General features: G+C 39.4%; 3 protein-coding genes and 2 non-coding genes across 5 annotated transcripts in view; 3 read left to right on the top strand and 2 right to left on the bottom strand.

The window, feature by feature from the left end:
• The window catches only part of LOC145482639 (uncharacterized), a 93,913-nt gene that overhangs the window by 33,779 nt on the left and 46,833 nt on the right, over positions 1-13,301 (top strand). The window lies entirely within an intron of this gene.
• On the top strand, positions 5,606-5,678 carry Trnat-agu (transfer RNA threonine (anticodon AGU)). The gene has a single exon. It is a non-coding gene; the product is annotated as a tRNA-Thr (tRNA).
• Positions 5,975-6,047, top strand: Trnat-agu (transfer RNA threonine (anticodon AGU)). Its single transcript has one exon. It is a non-coding gene; the product is annotated as a tRNA-Thr (tRNA).
• Positions 6,620-7,126, bottom strand: LOC145482384 (ATP-dependent DNA helicase RecQ-like). Its single transcript, XM_081461017.1, has one exon. It carries the CDS (start codon positions 7,124-7,126, stop codon positions 6,620-6,622), a length of 507 nt encoding a protein of 168 aa, XP_081317143.1.
• LOC145482385 (trace amine-associated receptor 7e-like) lies at positions 11,488-12,991 on the bottom strand. Its single transcript, XM_081461018.1, has 2 exons — positions 12,544-12,991; positions 11,488-11,954 (listed from the first exon to the last, which is right to left on the bottom strand). The coding sequence occupies exons 1-2, from the start codon at positions 12,989-12,991 to the stop codon at positions 11,488-11,490; spliced, it is 915 nt and encodes a 304-aa protein (XP_081317144.1).

Here is a 13,301-nt window from a genome sequence, read left to right on the forward strand (position 1 = left end):
GGAATCGCGCAACATGGCGGCCATACTTCAAATAATAGGTTGATAGAGATATGCAGCCTTGGTTTACTGTGTACTTCTTTGATATTGGATATCCACGTTATGATTAATTGACACCTGTCAAAACAAGGTATCCGCTGACCAGTATCACGTGACCATATCGCGGGCTCAAGTTTACAGCTCATCTAGGTCGAGTGTTTTTTTAAAGTTGACCGCTGACCAAGTGCTGGTTTTCGATTGGATCGCGGGCTCACCCCAGGTTAACTTGTTGAAAATAGGGCATGATTATTCGGAAGCCGGTTAACGCTAACCCAGGATTAAAAGTTAACCGAATTATAACTTTTCCTTCCGATGCAAATGTTTTTTGCTGCTTTGTTTTGTGTATATAGTAGTCATTATCAAAACTCAAAACAGACCTCAACGCAAAGTTACAAAACTCAAATCAAAATTCTACCTTTTCCTGGGTTAGCTTAATTTGGCTCTGAACAACCCGGCCCAGGAGCTACGCTTTTAGGCTGGCCTAAATCTATATATTACACTAAATTTAATTAACAGCAGCCACGAACACCATAAGTGCTAATCAACGTTTGCGACAATACTTTAAAAAAAAACGATCTACTAATCATATCCTTGATTTATAATGTTTTGCCCCTGTTATTAAACCAAGACAATTCAGAAAAAGCAGTTTTGGGGGCATTATGGGACTACGGTGTGTATACAAGCCGGCGTATTCGATGAACCAAAGAAAACAGTTATTTTGAGATCATGGACTACGCAAAATTTTGAAAGGAAAAGGTATAACAAATATCTTACCTCAACCAAGGAAAATATTTGAGTTTGCTGCAAGCTTGGGATCAGTGTTTTCAAAGACCACTCGCTAATGTAAAATACGATTCCTTGATCCAAAATTTGGTTTTAGAAATTTGAGAGTAAGGGAAATCAGTACTTTATAAGTGACACGAAAAATGGCTTCGAATGACGAACAAATTTCGATTTGGTAAATTGTTGAGCTCTTTGATGGGAAGCTACTGAACCGATCAAATGCTATTACGAGTTTCTGGCTAGAACTGTGAAGTTTGGTTGCCAGGCCAGGTGCTTTTGCGAATTATTTACATACACAATACTCAGCGAGTAAACATAAGAGGGACATCCTGTTAAAAATGAAAAGAAACAAAGAACCCACGATTTTAGCCAATGTACGTCGAGATTGGGTCAATTTCGGTTGAGGAAATATGAAGAAATTCTGCATTTTCCTAGACACGAAGACTCGATTTCCAGCCGTTTTGTGAGCGCGCGTTCTTTGCCCCACACCACTGCTCGATCACTGGTGTAACCACTGTATTTTTGGGCCAATCACAGCCAAGACTGGTCGAATCGAGCAGGCTACGCTGTGATTGGTCAATTCAGTCGTCTATCCTTATGGCGGATGTCAGTTCTAATAGCGGAGCTTCAGCAGGCGAAGCGTGCCAGCGAAACACCCTGGGTAAGGAAAATTGGTAACCCATCAAGCCAAGAAAACTTGGCTATGAAGTCTGCGTACGAGCGATGTCCGTCCGTCCGTCCGTCCGTACAGACTCTGGGGTAGGGGAAAGGGCGTCTCGAGGTAAACCTCACGGGGAAGCTAAGGAATGCCATCTTTTCTTGGCGGGATTTCTGAGAAAAGTCAGAAAAAAACTCATTTCTATTTTTATGTCAACAAACGATCGGTGAGGTTGATCTAACGTTTTCAAGATAGGGTCTTACTGAAGCGGAACGTGAAGGAGAACGGCAGGGAGCAAGGATTAACAGCCGAAGAAGTGGTGAAGAAGATCGCGAAAGAGCGGGCCAGGGCTAGAAAGGAGGCGAGATAGTACTGAACGATGCCGTGAATTAGATCGAGTAAGGGCTAGATGAAGGAGATGAAATAATACCGAGCAATGCCGTGAGGCATAGGGAATGAGGGCTATAGAAAAGAGCTGAAATACCCGAAAAATTGACTCAGAAGACTACAGAACTTCGTGCGTCGAGATGTGCAGGCGTGTAAGAAGTCACATGATTTCAGGTGATCAACAAGAGAAACCAAACGTGTTTTGTGTGTTTAGAGGAAAAAACACATCGAGAAAAAGTGTTTGATTCGTTGATCTATCGAAAAGAATAGTTCAGTTGAATCTTCGCAACTTTTGCTGGAAGTTTCTGCCTATAGGATTCACGCTGAAGTGAACTGCCAAATTTTGGTAGGCGACTTTGTTACATAGACACTTTCGCGTTTTCCAAAAAATTACCTAGTTGCATCGGCGAGATAAGCTTATAAGTTAAGCTTATATCTTCAATAGGGGTTTTTAAGTCTCCTTGATTACCTGATTTGGAACAATGCTGTGAGAAATTTGATAAATTTCAAACAATAAGACTGAGTTGTTTTTGAATATAAAGTTGCATATTGTAAACAAATAAGTTTAGTTTTCTGTCGTTTTTCGCCGTATACCGATAACCTCACGTCTAAAAGCAATAAAACTGTATTTGTAAATACTGCCAGGTGAGTTTTGAAGTTTTCTTTGTATTAGTAGGGACAGGCGCTTCGTAGACTGCTACAATTTTTCCTTCTGTTTACGGTTTGAAGAAGGAAAACCATCGATTTGCTATCTTTGACAGCTTTTGACGCTCGTACGTCGTCATGCATACTGCGTTTACAAATTACGGAGACTTTCTCGTTTTGTTTCTTCAACTCATTGGGTTTGGTTAAATGCTTCGCTGAATTTCTTTTAAGGTTATTTGTAAAAGACTAGTAAAGCTACAGCCGAAAAAAAGACCGGTTAGAGTTCTCCAAAACTCTCAATGGATTTTGCATGGCAAAATGTTCTATAATTGCATTTTGATAAGTCAATAAAAATGGTGAATTTTGAGCTCGGTAATGCAATGTGAGGGTGAATTAATCAACATGACACGAGCGTGGGACAAAGAAAAATTTACTTCACATTGCATTACCGAGCTCAAAATTCACCATCTTTATTAACTTATCACTACTCACGATGACTTCGATAGCGTTGATCCTAGCAGTATGCAGGACACCTGTCATATATGAACTCAGTTAAATGGCCTTGCTCTCCATGAGTTCTCGTAGCTCAGTGGATAGAGCGCCCGCCCGGTGTTCGGGAGGTCATGGGTTCGATTCCTGTCAGGGACTCAAAATTTTTCTTTGTCCAACGCTCGTGTCATGTTGATTAATTCACCTTCACAATTGCATTTTGATATGCCACTGGAGCTGTGGCAGTCAAAGTAATAAAAGACTTGCTTGGAAATATAGAAGTCAAGGTATCCAACTTCCCATAATCTGGCCTAAAATCATAGCCCCTGTCAACAAAGTAAATAAAAAAAATCAATCTTAAGAGTAGATCATTTATTTGGTGCACATCATGTTCAAAACATTCTGATATTATGATGAAATGTGGAAACAAGATTACTTTTGGTAGGTGTTCTGCAAACATTTGTTCACTATTGTAAATAGAAGACACACTGTGTTTTCTATAAGTTTAAACAGCAGACAACTGCAACAAATATCTGTTGATATATTGATCATGAAGAAAGGTAATATATATGTATATATGTAATGACTTAGATACTACCACATGTGTAGTGTTTGGGGCGGCTTTTGAAGTTTAGCCTCCATCCTAGCCTTCAGCACTGCACTGATGAGGCCCAGAAGGCCGAAACAGTACTGTCTGCAGTTAGATATAGCTCGCTGGCATACCAAGCTCTGCTTTCTGCCCAGTTTGAGCACTCCACTAGGATGAGTTGTTACTCTTGCAATTGCGCATGCTCACTAGCTCGCTAGTTTGAGCACTCTGGTAATGACTTAGATACTACCACATGTGTAGTATATGGGGCGGCTTTTTAAGCTTAGCCTCCATCCTTGCCTTCAGCACTGCACTGATGAGGCCCAGAAGACCGAAACCGTACTGTCTGCAGTTAGATATAGTTCGCTGGCATACAAAGCTCTGCTTTCTGCCCAGTTTGAGCACTCTACTAGGATGAGTTGTTACTCTTGCAATTGCGCATGCTCACTAGCTCGCTAGTTTGAGCACTCTGGTAATGACTTAGATACTACCACATGTGTAGTATATGGGGCGGCTTTTTAAGCTTAGCCTCCATCCTAGCCTTCAGCACTGCACTGATGAAGCCCAGAAGACCGAAACAGTACTGTCTGCGATTAGATATAGTTCGCTGGCATACAAAGCTCTGCTTTCTGCCCAGTTTGAGCACTCTACTAGGATGAGTTGTTACTCTTGCAATTGCGCATGCTCACTAGCTCGCTAGTTTGAGCACTCTGGTAATGACTTAGATACTACCACATGTGTAGTATTTGGGGCGGCTTTTTAAGCTTAGCCTCCATCCTAGCCTTCAGCACTGCACTGATGAGGCCCAGAAGGCCGAAACAGTACTGTCTGCAGTTAGTTAGTTAGTTAGTTACATATATATCTATATATCTATATATCTACATATCTACATATCTACATATCTATATATCTATATATCTATATATCTATATATCTATATATCTATATATCTATATATCTATATATCTATATATCTATATATCTATATATCTATATATCTATATATCTATATATCTATATATCTATATATCTATATATCTATATATCTATATATCTATATATCTATATATCTATATATCTATATATCTATATATCTATATATCTATATATCTATATATCTATATATCTATATATCTATATATCTATATATCTATATATCTATATATCTATATATCTATATATCTATATATCTATATATCTATATATCTATATATCTATATATCTATATATCTATATATCTATATATCTATATATCTATATATCTATATATCTATATATCTATATATCTATATATCTATATATCTATATATCTATATATCTATATATCTATATATCTATATATCTATATATCTATATATCTATATATCTATATATCTATATATCTATATATCTATATATCTATATATCTATATATCTATATATCTATATATATATATGTCTGGATTTATGAAAACCGTGCTAATTTCAACACAACCACCCTGACACTTTTCCAAGAAAATACACAGGCTTTTTCACTCGATCAACCACAGGCACTCTGTCAACACACAGCCTACTCACCCACCTTGCTTGTGTCTGGCTGGCTGGCTGCCAGCCCCTAAGACTGCAGGGCATTGCCGGCCGAGGCTGTCCTGCAAAGAAAATGAGCAGTTTTAACTGAGGAATGTGCCTGTCTCTGTGACCCACCCCACCCCCCTGGGGTTAGCTCCTGGCAGCCCCGCTTGGTATCAGCGGGTAGCCAGGTCCCAGGGCTATCTTCCCCCACCCTGCTTGACGGAAGCCCCCCTGGCTTTTCAAGCACCGCAAAGGCCTCCCTGCCGGCTATCGCCGGCAGGCAGGCGCGAAAGTTTTGCCCCAAATTTGACACGGTTTTCATAAATTCAGACATATATATATATATATATATATATATATATATATATATATAAAAGTGAATAAATGTTTGAAAGAAAATTCGCCCTGAGTGGGATTTGAACCCACGTCCCCCCGCATACTAGTCGGGTGTGATATCCAGCATGGTTGTCCTGATGGTGTAGTGGATATCACACCCGACTAGTATGCGGGGGGACGTGGGTTCAAATCCCACTCAGGGCGAATTTTCTTTCAAACATTTATTCACTTTAAAATATGATTACTTGGGGTGTACAGGGTTAGGGGTTCTCTCATATACAGTATATATTAATTTGAAAGTAGCCTGTATCCCTTGTGGATCCTCCATTGTCATCCGCTAAGTTGACTTCGGTCGTGTATCATGAACTTGATCCTTAGTTGGATTTCAAAACGGAGTTATAGGCTTCCCCTACCTTGTCACCTTGAAAGAAAATTTCCCGGGAGACCACGTTCCATGCCACGTAAATCACATCTTCGATTGCCGTGTTGCCAGCATGGTTGTCCTGATGGTGTAGTGGATATCACACCCGACTAGTATGCGGGGGGACGTGGGTTCAAATCCCACTCAGGGCGAATTTTCTTTCAAACATTTATTCACTTTTATATATATATATAGATATATATATAGATATATATATATATATATATATATATATATATATATATATATATATATTCTGGAAAACACGAAAAATAGGAGATTTTATTTTTTTCCTGGAGAAGTTTCTGTGGCAAAATGTTCCTAGATTTACATAAGCAGTTCACAGCCTGTGATTGTTTAACAATCAAATTGAAATTATTTTCTAGAATATATTGCAGCAACATGATACTCGTACAAAGCAATCATGGTAACGTGTTTGACACCACCTTAGGACAACATACGTGTACACGTATCCCTAATAAGTCTTATGTATTAAATCATATATTGTCCACATCGATCAAGACCAAAAACACTAAAACTGAAACAAAAAAGTTAAGGTCTATACTTTCCCTCTATTAATTCAATACAACAAATTTGACAACTGCTTTAACAACTTCACGTATTGAGTATTTCAGACCAGAGAGAGGTGCAACAAAAGCTTTCTACGCAAAACAAAAATGACTGAATGGCAATTACTCACAAATCCACGATGCAGTGAGCTTCGTCAGCCACAACACAGACTACGTTTTTTTTTATAAACATCAGATAACAACATTTCTCTGCATTTCTTCCTACTGATAAGTACTTCCGAATGAGCAAACACGATGCTAACACGTCCGCACAACACATTTTCCACAGAATCACCTTGGACTTCGATCCCTATCTCTTTGTCAGCTTCAGAACTTTTAGCCTGGCTAATTGCTGCTGACTGCCTTTGCTTCTTAATTTTCTCAACTTGTTCCATCATCAAAGCGGTCAATGGTGACACAATAATTGCAATCGAGCAATACTTTCCACCATACAACAAAAAGTTAAACATACTCGGCAGAAGTTGATATATTACAGACTTTCCATATCCTGTTGGCAGGACGGCTAGCACATCTCTCTTTCGCTGCACCACTGCTCTCAAAGCCTCTAGTTGTTTAGTTTTTAACTTTAAATCAGGCGTTCCGCGTTCAGTTAAGGAAGGCTTCAATGCGCGGTCAAATTCGATATTTGACATGTCCGCCATGTCCATGCGCAACGTCCACAGCGACGAGCAAGGATGCTGCTAACAATATTTGCTAGCTAACGTTAACCCGCAAAACAAACTCACAACTAACTTAATTCTCTGCCTGACCCTAAGCTAACCTAAAAATACTGCAACGTTGCTTAACCTATAAATTCTACGCGCCTGAGTCAGTCTTCTGAGTCCTTCTGTTCCTCCATTTTGGGAACTTATTTTGGTCATGCGCTCTTGCCTCACCTGTCACATTCCTGACAGGCGGTCACGTGGTGCAAATCGGATTTGGCCAGATCTCGCCTTCGGCTTCGTCCACAAGAGATCTGGGAACGAGATTGAATCACGTGCGAAAATCACGGACTTTTTTTAATCCGTTAACACGCCTTTTTATTAGGTTATTTGACATTAGGGACCGTTCATTTTTTATGAGGGAGGAGGGGCTGGTGGGATTTGGGAAGCACCATTTAAAAATCGCATGACCCCCCCTCAGCTTACCAATTTTTTCACATGGCCCCCCCTTATAGCGGTCATTTTTTGGGATGACCCCCCCCCCCCAAAAAAAAATGAACAAACAATATTTAGATTTCAACTTTTTTAATATTTCTCTATTATCCCCCTACTTCACGTTTTGTGCTCACTGTGAAGACAATATTTACAATCCCTATACTACAGACAGCTGTTGTTTGAAAAACAAATCAAAAGAAAGAGAAGTCAATTTCGGATCTCCTAGTTATGGCTCGCCCTGAGCGTGTGGCATTTGGCCTCTCATTGGCATCTCCCTCATCTGAATTGATGAATGCCCACAGTTTTAATGTAAAACAGACCAAATGTATAGAAGCTAAGTTGACGAAAGTCACGCAGGACATGGAAGCACTAGAAAATAAGAGCAATTATAACAGCATATTCAAGGGCATACTCAAACAGCACATTAACAAAAGGAGAAGGAAAAAAGAAAACCGTAGAAAGTCAAATGAAAGAAAGAGGAAGCGGATTGAAAACAACGTCCAACGAGTTTATGGAATCTGTGTTGGAAACCCGCTAGGAAATGATCTTCCACAATGCCTTGTGTACCCTCCTAGAACGGCCGTCCCGGAAGAGTGTATTAAAGTTGAGGATGTTGCCACGTCGTTATTTAGAAGAGATGGGCCATACATCGCACGGCTCTTGGAAGGGAATTATTTCACCAATGCTGCAAGAAGCAGAATCACCACCAACCTTGAGCAGGAAGTCAGAGATTATGTTTACACCTTCATGTACCCTGAAGAGTACACTCTGACGGAAAGCATTGCTGCTTCTTGCAGCATCGATGAGAGAGACTCCCATAGCAGCACAAGCGGCGACGAAGAACTCGACGACAGCGAAGATGAAGATGAGTGCCAGTGAAAGTTGCATTCGAAAATAACAGTGTTAAATACTTCTTTTCAGTAGCTACAAATGCTTTTTGTCGCCAAACGTTTTTTTAAAGCAGAAGGAAAGTTTGTAATAAATTTGTATCCTGCCTTCTATGTTTATTCTATAGCAATTTTTCTGATATTCAAACATTATGCCATTTTAAAGTTTTACTAAAATATTTCACGTGACCCCCCCTTTTTCCCTTATTTTTTGGGATGGCCCCCCCTCGAAAGCCATTTTTTTCGCATGCCCCCCCCCCCAAATCCCACCAGCCCCCCCTACCTCATAAAAAATGAACGGTCCCTTAAACGGAACTGCGAAAAGTGATCAATGATATCTGAAATTATACTACCACAGGATAAGAGATTGGTTGTATTATTTACAAGTATGTTATCAATTAGGGTAGCGGAATTTCCGTAAGCTCGTGTAGGTTTATCTATTAAGGGGATAAAAGAATAGCTCTGTAACGTGAGTAGAAAATTATGCGCATAATTGCAGCTTTCAGATTTGAGGAGGTCGATCTTGAAGTCGCCAACTATGTAAACAGTTTTGTCACAGGCATTAAACCGTTCAACCGTTTCATTAAAATAAGAAAGAAAACTCTCCGGAGAATTGTGATGTCTATACAATACGCCACAAATAACATTCTTTTTGTTTGGAACAAGAATTTCTATCCATAAAACCTGGAACGCCGGATTAGACGTTCTTTCAACTACGGTATAATCAAGATTCTCATTGATATAAATTCCTACACCTCCAGCAGACAGAGGTGTCGGGACTTACTCAAAAACAAAGCCACTAATGAGTCATAATAAAGTTGTAGTTGATGTTGTTAACGTCAACAAACTAGGATTGTCTGTGCGGTTTTTTTCATAAGCGTGTCATATCTAAAGAAATCTTTTTTTTTGTTTGTTTGAAATATGACAGTGTCACAATAGGGCAAACGCGAAATGAGGAGGAACCCGATTTTTGGTTCATTCAACAATGACAGTTTTCTTCATATAAACGTTCAGGAAGATACCTCGGAAGGGGAGGACAAGACCTTTACCAGGGACAACTTTTGACAACATAAACAATGGAGAATTTGTATGCGACCACAAAATTTAAGTTAAAAATACATTGAGGAAAACAACGGCGGCGACTGCGCTGAAGACATTTATTTGCGATAGAGAGTTGTAGCCATCGTCTAGTTGCTTAAACAATAGTGTTTGGTACTGATTTATGAATTATTTAAATAAATACACTAACGCAATAAGAGGGATGTTATGATGACCCTAACCCATGCACAGAGCTGTGACGTCCAATTGAAAAAGTCGTCTTTTCTTGAAATAAACTCTAAACAACTTTTAATGAATGATAGTAATAATCGTTTATTCCACCCTCTTGAATTATCAAGCTTTACCAATATTGCTAATATCACTCATCAATTACTTACTGATTGCAATTTGACAATACTTTACATAAAATATATCCTTAATATGTTCACCTCAGTGCTTTAAACCTGGTTTTCATAAGTCGGGAAATCCTCAGACGGTCTGGGATTTTAATTAGGGAGTTTTAGCAAACCACGACGGCGACGGCGACCACAGCGACACCAAACAAAAGGTTTAATGAGCAGAACAATAGCTGTGCATGTGCGTTTTGAATCTTGGTACATTTCTTTGCCGTCCTCTGCAAAACAACATCGTAAAATGACTAATTTCTATGTTTTTTGAAGAACGCGAACCACAACGGCTAATTTTTGGTATCTGCTTTTAGAATTGAACGCTGTTGGTACATGTTTAGCCTGAGCAAGTTTTTAGACCGATAGGCGTACTGAACAAATTTAGAGAGTTGCGACATTCGAAGGTAAAATATAAATTCGTTTTTTTACAAGGTGTCCTCCCCGCCATCGTCGTCGTCATTGCTAAAACTCCCTACTGTTTCCCGACCATCCCAGATTTTGCCGACTAATGAAAACTCGAAATCGTAGATATCCCCGACCGTCTGGGATGAACGGGGACAAATCTGGCGGGGAATCGGGAGCGTTTCTATTTTCCCGACGCGTCCCAGATTTCTGCGATGGTCGGCGATCATTCCCGACAAATGAAAACTCAAATTTGTACCGTCGGGGACGTCGGCGTCCGTCGGCGACGGATTACGTTCATTACCAATCTCCTAAATTGTTACATTTGTGTTCAAGTTTCGATTTTTGGCGCACTTTCCATTTCCCGCCAAATTCATAATCGGGAAAATCTGGGACAGACCTGTGGCGAATATCCGATAAATCGGAAAAATCTGGGATGGTCGGCAAAAAAACTCTCAACTCGTTCAGTTTTCCAGTATTTTATGCCACTCTTACGAAGCGATTTCTAAAAGCATATCACTTCGTTCCAGACCAGTTCTGTCTTTTTTTGTAAGAGTTGGCTTCATGTTTACATATTCAGGCTGGCCAATTTGCTTGTTAAAAATATAGTGTCCTTTAGAGAGTAAATTGTTCATTTCCCATTTAATACAATTAACATTAGTTTACGAATATGAGAGAGGAAGCCGATGAAGGCGATCATACACAATCCGAATACGAAGCGGCCTTGTTCCAGCAGGCAAGCAAAATTAAAACAAGCAAACAAACCAACAAACACGCTCGCCCTTGGTCACCCAGGGTCGTAACCTAAACCTTGTCTCCTTTTCTTCAGTTCCTAAACTTGCCCCAGGGTTCGTTTGCATGTCCCAGCCAACGTGGAAGAATTATTTTAGTTTATACAGGGCAATCAGTACTGCATTATCTTAATGTATTTTATTGCTAAAAGCAAATAAAATAATATCTGATCTTTCCGCATAATCTACTCTAGAGATTTGCAAAACTAAAGAAGCTAATTGGTCTACTATACATACTTCAAACAGCAATGTAAACTGTAATCATCAATAACTGACCTTGAACAACTAAATATTATCAGAAATTGTTAGCACGATTTTAGAATAAAACGTTTGCGCTTGCTTTAACAAGACACAGTTAATTTCATTGCCGTTCTGAGGTCTTTGTTTCGACAAAGATAGATAATAGGATTTACATACGAACTCATGAAGGAAGCGGACAAGGCCCATGGAAACAAATAGCGATATATTGAATTGGGGAAACTGGACGATTGAAGTGATTTTACTACAAGTGAAGGAGCAAATGAGACTAGCAGTACGATGGCAACAATAAACATGTCGAATGCAACCTTCTTTTCGCGTCTTAAAATCATATTTCGCTGTTGATTTGACGCGACTGCATCTGCTACTTGATGCCTATGCTGACGAATAGCAATGAGCATTCTAAAATGATTGATGGTTGGCGTCAGAATAACAAATGCACCGGTTATAAGATGAGGCACGATTAAAGGATTTGACGACAAAACGAATTCGGTTGGCACGACAAACAACACGACGCTTGCTGCAGCTAGCACCGCCTTCTTTGCTGCATCTATTGAAAAAACACGAACGAAAATAGCTATATAAGTTAAAAGGATAGAAAGTAATCACATGAGAAAACCTCTTGCCTTATTCAACAGAGTGCAGGAATCTACAGTGAATATAGAGTCTGTGCTGCACTCTTAAGAGGGAATATAATTACAATAATTAGCAAGTAAAGAGCTACAGTCTTGATAACAGACAGACAGACAGATTGACAGAGAGAAAAACAGACAGTTTGACAGCCGGCCAGACAGACAGAAAGACAGACAGACAGACAGAAAAAAGAAAAAACAGACAGGAGGACGAAGAGACAATTGAATGGATCAATGGATGGATGGCAAGATGGATAGATAGAAAACTTCATTTAAGCACGGTCACTTTGATCATAAATTACGATAAATTGCACTTTTGTTTTCCACAAAAGCTGTGAATGAAAATATTCAAAATAATACTAGTTTACATCACTTTATTAAATATGAATATTATAAATATCTACGTACAAAAAAGATATGATCGATCGTTCACAAAGGGTGTTATGCTAAAAGTCTTCAAAGAGGCTGATCGAGATGTTTTAGAAGGATAGATGGACGAAGTCTTACCTGAATTGTTTGCATCAGCTCGATACCGCAGAGGTTTGGACAGGGCATAATGACGATCAAAGCTTATCAGTGTCAGATTAACAAACGACAGTAGAGTAGTTAATCGTAGGAAGCAGCGATGCAATACGTACACCTCTAGTTGATAATCACACGATATGTGGGCACGATGGATCATTAAACGCCTCGCAATAAAAAGTGGCTGCGAGATGACACCTGATAAACAATCAGCGAAGGCCAGGCTACACAGCAGAATGTTACTGGGTTTGTGCAAGGAAGGTGTCTTAGTTACAGCCATTATGGCGACCAGGTTGCAAAGGAAGGCAAAAACACAAAGTGGCACGTTTACAGCAGTAAGAGCAACATCGTTTATGAAGACGGCAGTGTCGTTGATAGGAATAACATCTTGTGCAAGTAGACCACAAATGCTTCTGTTCATAACGGCAGTCATTTTGATCCATTACTGCACAAGAGATACATCTCAGTTTTTTTTTTGTTTTTTTTTATCTGAAAAGAGAGGAAATTTCTTGATTAATGCAAAACCTGAGAACTGATAGCGTGTCCATCCAAAGCTTGTTGCCAATTTTTAAGGTATTAAGAAGTATTTTCTGGGCTAACGGCCCTTTGCATTGCTTCTCTACGACTCTACAAAGCTTTCTGTGTTGCAAAGTACGCAAACGAAAAGCAACAACAAAGAGCAAATTTATACCCCATCCCTGGGGGATGTAGGTTAAGGGTTGAATAGTAGAAGGCTAGTAGCT

The sequence above is a fragment of the Orbicella franksi genome, chromosome 3, assembly GCF_964199315.1.
Source record: "Orbicella franksi chromosome 3, jaOrbFran1.1, whole genome shotgun sequence".
In the NCBI taxonomy this organism is placed as follows: Eukaryota; Metazoa; Cnidaria; class Anthozoa; order Scleractinia; family Merulinidae; genus Orbicella; species Orbicella franksi.